The sequence below is a fragment of the Mus pahari genome, chromosome 18 (genome assembly GCF_900095145.1).
Source record: "Mus pahari chromosome 18, PAHARI_EIJ_v1.1, whole genome shotgun sequence".
Lineage (NCBI taxonomy): Eukaryota > Metazoa > Chordata > Mammalia > Rodentia > Muridae > Mus > Mus pahari.
The window spans coordinates 17,466,384-17,476,881 of NC_034607.1; the positions used below are offsets into that span (position 1 = coordinate 17,466,384).

Genomic DNA, 10,498 nt, shown 5'->3' on the forward strand with positions numbered 1-10,498 from the left:
GAGGGAGGGAGGGAGGGAAGAACAGAGGGAGGCATGGAGGGAGGGAGGGAAGGACGACAGAGGGATGGAGGGATGGAGGGAGGAGGTAGAAGAGAGGGAGAGAGGGAGGGAAGGAGAGAAGGAAGCAGGGAGGAAAGCAAAGGGGCAGGAGGGAAGGGAGTCCTTCCCTGGGGCAGCCTGCAAAGCCTTGCTGCTAGAGTCTTAAGTGAGCTGCTGTCCTCAGGACCAGCTTCCCCTGAGTGAGTGATCACAAGCTAGCTTACATTCAAAGCCAAGCATGAGGCATCTGGAAAACCCTTGCCTCCTAAACACAGCGAGTGTCAGGATACAGAATCCGTTTCCTTTCTCCACGATGCTAACCCTTGTCCCAGGGACCGCTCGGGGCTGAGAGAATCCATCCCTACCGCCTACAGCTCGCCCTCCCTGTGCTCTGGTCAGCCTGTGAGTGCTCCAAGGCCTCTAGAGTGTTTCTGTGGGGGGGTACAGCTTAGAGTACCCCATCCGCCATCCGCCCCCACAGCCAGCCACCCCTTCTACGACCGGCTCAGAAAGGGAGAAAGGCATTTCTTGCCCACATCATTGCAAGACAGCGGAGAAAAGGCCGCTAATTGCCGAGGGGGTCCCCAGAAGAAGTCTCTCCTCTCTTTCCTCCATACCCTGCTCCTTGAGTCTTGCCCTAATCTGGGTTCCATGCTTCCTTCCCTCTCAGGCTGTCTCCTGCCTAGGCAGGGACTCCTCTGTTTCTGTCTCATCTCCTCACTACCTCTGCACAGGGAAAATATCCAGGAATCCTGGCCAAAACCCACAAATTTATCACCGTAGTAACGACAGCAAGCCTCATGCTGAGCGAATTCTGCAGTCCCCCTCAGCTGCTCCTTTGCCAGAACCATGGAGCCTCAGGATCCTGCCCGTTAGAGAGACTGTTATCTCTGCCTGAAGAATGCCTCTGCTGGCAAGGGTAATTAGGTGTCAGCCAGAAGGCTATTTTGGGGGAGCTCGTTTGGGGCTATGGCTCTCCCACCCCGAACGCCATATGGTGGGGGATGTCCGTCAACTCAGCAAAACTGAGCATCGGGGAATTACATTTTACAACTGCCTTTATCATATCGTTATGTGACCATTATGTGACGTTATAAAGGCCCACTTTTTTTGTCCCTTAGGGGTGCCTTATTCTAGGAGCACATTTGCATGTGTGTGGATTTTAGAGAATTCACCGTCCTGGAGCAATCTTCCCTTTTGATTGACATGAGCCAGCCAGGGCCTGTAGGGAATCCTTACTCTGCTCGCTCTGCTAGAGCCTGCTCCCCTCAGAACTGCATCACTGCAGCGGGAAGCAAGGGAGCTGGAGATTGACCGGGTGGGTCTGTGGGCCACTTGCTGCTGTGGGGAAGGAGGACAGGTTGAGAGGCGGCATGGGGGAGGGGTACATTGTCATTGTCGGGCACACTGACATTGGGAGAGAGTTTTCCCGGGAGGGAGGGATGTGGGGCTTCAAAGCGGGGGTTCCCTCCTTTTAATTTCCATCTTAATTTTTTTATTCTTTAAATTTTAATACAATTATATCATTTCTCCCTTCCCATTCATTCCTCAAAATTATCCCAGCCAGGTGTGGTGGCGCACGCCTTTAATCCCAGAACTTGGGAGGCAGAGGCAGGTGGATTTCTGAGTTCGAGGCCAGCCTGGTCTCCAGGACAGCCAGGGCTATACAGAGAAACCCTGTCTCCAAAAACAAAACAACAACAACAAAAAATCCTGTATATCTCCCATGTTTCAAACTCATGCCCCTTTTACTTAAGTGTATATGCATAGATACTAACTACCCAGTCCATATGATGTTATTCGTATGTGTGCTTTCAGGGTTGATTATTTAGTATGGCTTCCCATAAGTACGTAGTACAAAACAGCAGAAGTATGTACAGGGCCATTCCAGAAGTTTGCTGGAAGGTCTGTCCTAATATCAAGCTAAATTTTATTTAATGGTTTTTTTAATGGAACTTAAGTCAGCAGGCCCATCGTCTGCTTTTAAAACTTAACGACCTAATGCAATACAACTTAAAGAAATGCTGCTTTGTTAGTTACATCTTATAAATAACACGAGAAACCACTTTTTTTTTTAAATCTTCATTTTCTGTAATTAAGCCACTATGTTTCTTTAAGAGAAGAAAAATAGTATGCACGTGAAAATGCAGTCATTTAAAGCCAGGTTTCCTCCCAGCCCGCAACACACTCTCAGTGTTTCATTCACCCTTCCATGCTCAGAACCGGGGAGCAGCTATTGCTCAGACCCGCCCTCGGCTCCCTCTCACTATATAGGCTTCTCCAGTGTAGGGCAATATGCAGCCATACAGGTACCTGAACCATAGAGGTACCAAGGTCAGCGGTTCTCAGCCTGGGAGTCTCCACCCCTCTAGGGCTGAAACAACCCTTTCAAAGGGGTCACATATCAGATGTCCCTCATACCAGATTTCATTTTACAATTACGATCTACGGATACAATTTACGGTATAGTATCATAACACTAGCAAAATTGCAGTTATGCAGTCGCAACAAAAATAGCTTTATGGTTGGGGATCAGCACAGCATGAAGAACTGCATTAAGGGGCCGAAGCATCAGGAGGGCTGAGGGCCACTGCCCTAGGTGATCACACACCCGGAAGCAGTGCTCTGCTCCCACCTCGGGGATCACTGAAGAACTGTTGATGCTTAACCAGGAGGGGCAGTGGAGCTGGGGAGAGTGTGGCACCCTCTGGGGTGAAGGTTGCTCCCTGCCAACCGGAAGTAATCCTCACTGAAGCAGATGTGGACGCCACAGGAATAATTTATTCTCTACAGCTTTCTCTGTGAAACTGGTTGGGGAAAGGGGTCTAGCTCATTCTCTTGGTTGGAGTTAAGTCGAATGAGCTGTGCCATCCTCCTCTCCCGGTGAACACACTGGCTACTCACCACCAAGGAGCTGTAGACAAAGGAGCAGCGAGGCTCGCCGGCTCCCCCTAGTGTCCAGAGCGCAGTTCCCACGTGGGACATGCTCTAAACCGCACAGAGCTAGAATGAGTGTGTTATATCTCGCACTAACCCCCAGAACTGCCCAGGTCTCCAGCCCCAAACTTTAGGATTTTCAAGACAGAGAAAGCCCAGAGTCACCCATTCCCAAATCCTCTAAGGATGGGAATTTTCATCCTAATAACCCACAAAGTGCTCTTGCCCGGTGCTTTTGAAAGGTTCTTGTTGCTGGCCTGGGACAGTAGGGCTGCCTGAGGACACCCAATCCTTGTGCGGGCTGTGCCCGCCTTGTGAACTGTTTCCTCCTCTTACCGAGCCCCCAAGTTGGCCTTCCTACGGCTTGACTTCCATATGCTCCCACTCCCAAGGTAAACAGAACAAAGCACACACACACACACACACACACACACACACACACACACACACACACCACTGCTTTATCTAGGAAGTCATCTGCCCAGCTCCTTGTCTCTCTTCTCAGGTAACTTCTGACCTCTGACCTGTCACCTCCCAATCACTATCTTCTTGACATTTCTCTCTCTCTCTCTCTCTCTCTCTCGGGGGGGGGGGTCAGAGGTTGGTGTTGGGCGTCCCTCTCCATCACTTCCCTCCTCATATTTTTGAGACAAGCTCTTTCACGGAATCTGGAGCTCACTGACTCAGTAGACAGGCTGGCCAGAAAGCTCCAGGGACCTGCGATCTCTGGCTCCCCGGTGCTGGCATCACTGACATACATGGTGGGGTACAATGCCCAGCTTCCCATGTTGTCCAGTGAGCACTTTACCAACTGAGCTATCTCCTCGCCCCTCTGCTGGACATTTTCCAATCGCAAACGTCTCCTGTGAAAGAAACACCCAGAGTAAATGTCACACAGCGATCCCAGTTCCACAGACCGCTGTTGTCGATCTATATACATTGTAACTTCACAGACATGACCCAGCATTATATGTGCTTCATATCCCGCAATCAACTTTTCATACAGCTTTTTAAAAAATGACTGGATTGAAGAGAAGTTCTTATAAGTTATTAAAGGACCATATCCTTCCTCCTCCTTTATTAATAATGGATTATTTAAGAGATCGGGGCCCCAGTGAAGATTGTGAATGCTTACATGATTAAACCATGAGATGATTGACCCCCAAGGTGAGGCTTATGCTGATATGCTAACGCCCATCTTCACATTCTCCTTTCCAATACAACCCAGGATGCAGAAGAGCTCTCACTGGAAGCTGTGCCTGCCAGGGTCTCCCCAGGTCTGGACTTTTTCTTTTTTCTGTCTCAGTTTGCCAGGTTATCTAAAGTGAAGTCTTCTTTCAGCCTGTTGGAAACGCTCTGGTGGTTTCCCTTTGTGTCTCTGACAGGTCAGCTGAAAGATGCCATCAACCAGCGGCACCTACAGCAAGTAGCTCTTGGTGAGTACACAGCAGAACCTTCAGAATGAAGGGGTGTGCACTGCAGAGACCCCGGGATGAAGGGGGTGTGCACTGCAGAGCCCTCAGTTTGAAGGGGGTGTGCACTGCAGAGTCCTCAGTTTGAAGGGGGTGTGCACTGCAGAGCCCTAAGGATGAATGGGGTGTGCACTGCAGAGACCCCAGGATGAAGGGGGTGTGCACTGCAGAGCCCTCAGTATGAGAGGGGTGTGCACTGCAGAGTCCTCAGTTTGAAGGGGGTGTGCACTGCAGAGCCCTAAGGATGAATGGGGTGTGCACTGCAGAGCCCTCGGGATGAAGGGGGTGTGCACTGCAGAGCCCTCAGTATGAGAGGGGTGTGCACTGAAGAGCCCTCAGTATGAAGGGGGTGTGCACTGCAGAACCCACAGGATAAAGGGGGTGTGTACTGCAGAGACCCCAGGATGAGAGGGGTGTGTACTGCAGAGCCCTCAGGATGAAGGGGGTGTGCACTGCAGAGACCCCAGGATGAGGGGGGTGTGTACTGCCAAGACCCCAGGATGAAGGGGGTATGCACTGCAGAACCCTCAGGATAAATGGGGTGTACACTGCAGAACCCTCAGGATAAATGGGGTGTGTACTGCAGAGTCCTCGGGATGAAGGCAGGAGTGGCCCAAACCAATCCAGCTAAACATCAAGTCCTGAACACCTTGAAAGTTGAAGGAAGCCAAAGGTTTGGGGTCTGTGTACCTTCTCTGAGCAAACCAATGCTCTAGCCTGTGTGCTTGCACCTGGATGTTGGCAAGCATCCTTTCCACCCCAAGCTCTCCTGTCCCATCACCACCCGAATGCTGCTCCTCCAAAGTGAGATTCTGAGCTTCCTAGGGGCAGGGCTGATCTCTCCTATGGCAAAAACAGTGACCAATTCACCAGTGTCTCGGGTCTTTTCTTCATCACCACATTCGCAAGAGGGCAGAGCATCATCCAGATGGGGCAGGTTCAGTAGCCTGCCTGTCATGTGGCTAGGGCTTGCTAGAACCAGACGAGGACCTCAGGTCTCTCTGAACACTCCTCTGATTCCCAAGCTTACAACAGAGGTTGACTCACTTGAGTGCATTGATGATGTCAACACTAAACCCACATGGTCATTTCCCAAGGGACCTCCTGCACCTCCAGTGGCAGACAGATGCCGGAAGTGTCTCTTTTGATTTGGGACTCAATGAAATTGCCTGGACAATAGTGACATTCTCCAGAAGGCTGGTGAAACAGACCTCTGGAAAAGCCACCTTTCTTCCCAGCTGGTTAGGACTCAACCATTTTTATGACAAATGAGGGGCTTCCCCCTTGTGATAGCCTGGGTCCTGTAGTGCCTCACAATTGAAGAAACCCAGTACCCAGTAACCTGCGCTAACTCTGGGCATGTCACTGGACTGGAACCATCCCACCTGTCCCTCACACAGGGGTCTTCTCTAGCCTTCATAGTGTTGACTCATTAGAGGTGACACCAACGTAGCAATGCCATTCATTCAAGAGGTGGTTTTTACCTTGAACCAGGAAGAGCATGCCCAGACCTTTTGGTCATGGGCTGGCAGGTAAGGGCTGCTCTGTCTTCTGTGCTCCCCAGCTCAGAACCTCCCTGGTCTGATCCTCCCTCCTAGGACAAGCACCCTCTGGGCCTTCCTGCGTGTTCTCAGAAATCCTGTGCCTTAATTTCTCTGCCTGCCTCCCTGGGGCCTTCCACACTTCCCAGGTGTCAGAGTCAGCAGGGCCCACCATGCCTGCAGCCATCAGCAAACTTCAAATGCAAGGCACTCAGGCTAGAAGTCTAATTAAGAGCTTCAGAAAGACCTGTTTCCTTGAAAACCTTATTATCCCAATTAGAGACAAGGTGTTGGGCGCTCCAGCTTTAGGGGCTGACTCCTGGTTGCTGCTTTAGGGGACTGTCTAAATCTGTGGCCCCGAGTGACCCCAGTCCAGGAGGAGTTCTTGTCTGTGAAGGGGGATTTCTCTTCTGCCCTCACTCTACGGCTGGCACATGTGTCAAAAGCTAAGGCAGAGGGCTTCAGGAAGATAAGTAGAGCTCCTAGTATGTCGGCATGGTCTGCTGTCCGCTGTCACGTCCTGTCATTTGGGCTTCTAGTGCAAGAGTTAGGCAGTGACCAGATGGCCGCCGATGTCTGCTTCTCTGTCTTTCGTTTACACTCCCTCCACCTCTTCACTTTGCCTCACCCTTCACTTTGAGGCATGTAGCATCCGTATTTCTGTATGTTGCTAGGTTTCTATGGAGGGTGGTTGGGCGACTGGTTGGGAATACGCTGGGAACTAAGCCGGGAAGCTTGGCCCAGACATCCTACATAAGAACCCATCTCTATATGGAAAAGCAGATGAGTGTCTAAGGAAATTCATACAAAAGCAACCCCATGTCCCAAAGAAGATAGATCTAATGGTAATATAAGAAGCATTGTTTGAAAGAGGTCATTGCCTTGATGAAGGTAGGCATACCCAGGGGTGTGCTGGAGCTGGCTCATTCCATGTCACAAGAACTGACGGGGGATATGCCAAGAATATGGAGCGCTGTTACTCAACTACTCAACGCAGCTGATGTTGAGAATCAAATAATGTACATTTAGAGTTACATTATGTTTTAAAGCAAAAGGAACAAAGACTTAAATTTCACTCTTTGCTAAGTATGAGCTGTGCTTTTGAAGTTATTCACAGCTATAGTGCCTCTCTGGGGGTGGATGGGGGTCTGCACAGTGCATGTTGCTCTATTTCCTCAGGCCCAAGTTTATTGACATCACACCACAGCTCAGAGTCAGCTATGGTGGGAGAATCACACCAAAGGGATCGGCAAATCTTCTAAACATGGGCTTTGAGGCCTTTTGCTAACACAGCAGCGACATATAGACAGTACCGACAAGCACCCCATGAGGTCAGCTGTGTGTGTGTGTGTGTGTGTGTGTGTGTGTGTGTGTGATCATGACTTTCTTTTTATTGTCCTGCCCAAAGTATATGCAGGAACTCAAACTTCCTCACAGCCTTGGTTCTTTAGAGAATCAGTGGACAAGGCAACTCGGGAAGACTTTGGCCTGAGGCACAAACAGCACCCAGCCCTGTGAGCCGCCTGGGTGTGGCAGCCTGAGAGATCCAGGGTGGCCTCGAAGAGACAGGTCAATGGCCACTTGAAGGAACATCTACAACAGACGTGACCGATGGGCTTAGAGGCGCACTGGGTCCCACACACTGGATTGCAACGCAACACCACGGTGTTACGTTAACACAGGCATTCCTTGGAGAGTTGAGAGTGTGGGTACAACTATGTGGTCCTTGCTACCTGGAATGATACAGTGGTTGACGAATCAGTTGAGGCAGCCATCCAGTGTCTTTGAAGAGTTTCACAGCATGTCTCTCTGTGTATTTTCTTATTTATTGCTCACAAATCCCCAAGAGATACCAATTTCTTCTCTGGCCTTCACATGACCAGCCCATCAGAAGCAATGAGGTGGGAAAACTAGCCAACCCCGAGTCAGTGTTTACCTCGGGCCTGGGAAACAATGGACGTGTTCAAACAAGGCTGCACTGACCTCTCTGTTCCCCAGCCCTGAGCCTCACAGGGCTGCTCTGCCCTGCTGGCCCTCACATAACAGCTAAGGCCCAAAGTGGTTATAGATGCAAAGCCAGATATCCTGGTTGATTCTAGCTGGTCAATTTGCCTGGCATCCTGGTGTCTGTTTAGGGGCACAGAGCTAAGGTCTGAGAGTCTCTGGTCCAACTAGAAAAAAAAAAAAAAAAGACAAATACTAAGGAGAGGTCAGCTTTGAGTTTTCAGAACCAGTGTCCTTTTCCCTCCCGTACACAAAGCTAGCTCAGCCTCAACGCCCTTCAGGAAGATTCCCCGGGCCTCTTCTCCCAGGTCTCGTCTTTCCTCAGTCTTGTGTGTGTCTAAGCTCACCAGCCTCATTTTATAATGACTAATAATTTCCAAGCTATTTTCCGCATTCAAACGTGAGCCCCTTGAAAGCTGGGTACACAGGAATTCAGGCTCCTGTCCCCAGCAGCCGACATAAGCAGAAAACAGGCCAAATCAGTGGGCCAGCAAATGCATCCCCAGACGGCTTCCAGACCCACACATCTCGCAAAAGTACAATGAGACGTTTGAAACATAAAATAAAACAAGTCCATTTAAAAGAAGTGGCCGGGGTAAGTGCTTGTGGACACCGTAGCTGAGCAAATTACACACACACAGGCAATAAATTTGGTTCTCTCTTGTCTAGCTGCAGAACAGAAAGAAGCACCCAGAATTCCTGAGTTTCCATTTTCTGACAGCAGGGAGCATACTAACTAATTTATCTGCAGAAATAGAATTTCTCCCGGAAACTAAACACAAGGCAGAATTTATCGTGTGGATCCTCATGTAAAGGACACCAAGTGACACTGAGTGATGTCTTCAACTGCAGTTTTACAAAAGACATCCCAGGGTTGTTCAGCCAAATGATTCTTGTATCGACCCTCCATAAAAGCAAGAGGTCTGACATTAAGGCATAACTCACAGAAAAGTGTTTTTTTATGTGAGCAGCCAGGATAATAGGATCCAGGTACCCCGCTTCCTGACAGCCACAGGGAGTGGGTGACGAAAGTGAGAGAGTCTTCCCTGGGTAACGTGGCCGCAGAGGCCCCGCCTCTCCTCTGGAGCACGTACTCTTTCAAGGTCTAGGTCACGTTCGATCAGATCAAAATTCTAACAAGAGCAGTGGTTAGAACTTTAAAAATGCCAGAGCCCAGGGAGGCTCTTAGGGAGGGAGGGCTGGAGGGAGGCAGCCAATCAGAGGGGGGCACTAGCATGGTCCCTGGAAGACAACTGTGTGCCAGTGCTGTGGAGTTGCTTTGTCTACTGCTTCTTTTGTGTTTATGGTGATGAGAGACCCAAAGGCACCACTGGCAGGTTCTAAAGACACCCAGGAGCCCCTAAATCCAACTCCTCTGGGTCCTTTTCCCTCTGCCCCACCCCTATTTTGCCAGCCTCGACAACAAGAGGAGCCCTTGGATCATCACCAGCCTGGTGTGCTTTTGAAGGTGACTCCCTGGCACCCTCAGAAGGTCTTAGGAAGTTGAAAGGCCTCCTTGGGCTGGGTCCTACCTTACTGACTTCCCTCAGCTCTTCCTTCAAGAGCTCTGCTCCCTTAAGAAACTCCTGCAGTGACCTCTTGTGGCTCCGGCTCTCCTTCAGACAGCAGATGCTTTTGCTTGCCCGGTTGATTAAGGTCGTCAGGGCATGCCGCAGATCTGATAAGAAGATCAGAGACAGACCAAGCCCAGATGCTCCCCGGGTCTCACCAGATGCTCCGCGTGATTGAGGGTGCGAGACCAGTAGCTCACAGTCATGGAGCAGGCCCACCGCTTGAGACGGAGATGAAGGGTTTCCCAGCAGTGGATTGGTGGCCTCTGAGAGACCAAGGTAGTGAAGGTACCCCCAGGACCACTAGTGACAGTGGGCAGGACCCAGCATGCAAGCAACAGGGTTCCAGGATGGCCCCCACCACCAGTTCAGACAGAACAACTGGCCTATTTGTTGTTAAGTTTGTGTCCGTGGGAAGTTCTGCAGATTCTACACAACTTCTGCCTGTGGCTTTCTTGAAAACTCTCAAGTTAGACGGTCCACACTGCCCTTTCCTGAGTTGTCTCTACTCTGCTCAGACCTCTATGATGTGACAATTTTCATCCCCATACCATGACACAGAGCATCTCTATGCTGGTTTTGCTGATCCTGTGATATCCAATGCATCTTGGGAAGGGGAGGGTTTATCTCACCTTATAGATCACAGTCCACAACCAGGGGAAGCCAGAAAAGCAGCCCAAGCTAGGAATCTAGTGTTGTGTTTTATAAAAATGAAAAGTAAAGAGAGAAGGAATATGATTGTTGGAGGTGTAGTCAGGTGTGGGGGAAGGGCGTGCCTCTGTGGGCCCATGCAGAGACATCCCTTCCCCCCCCCCTGAGGGGCCAGCCACAGGACAGTATAGTATAGAATACAGTTTATTCTGGGCATGGGAAGGGGGAGTTGAGGGAGTAGAGACAGAGAAAGGCAGAGAGATAGAAGAGAGAGAGAGAGAGA

General features: G+C 50.3%; 1 protein-coding gene across 1 annotated transcript in view; it reads left to right on the plus strand.

Annotated features, from left to right (window-relative positions):
- Positions 1–10,498, plus strand: part of Kif6 (kinesin family member 6) — a 286,100-nt gene that overhangs the window by 246,163 nt on the left and 29,439 nt on the right. The window contains exon 16 of the mRNA XM_021218471.1: positions 4,362–4,412. Coding sequence (XP_021074130.1) covers positions 4,362–4,412 — 51 coding nt within the window. The remainder of the gene's footprint in view (positions 1–4,361; positions 4,413–10,498) is intronic.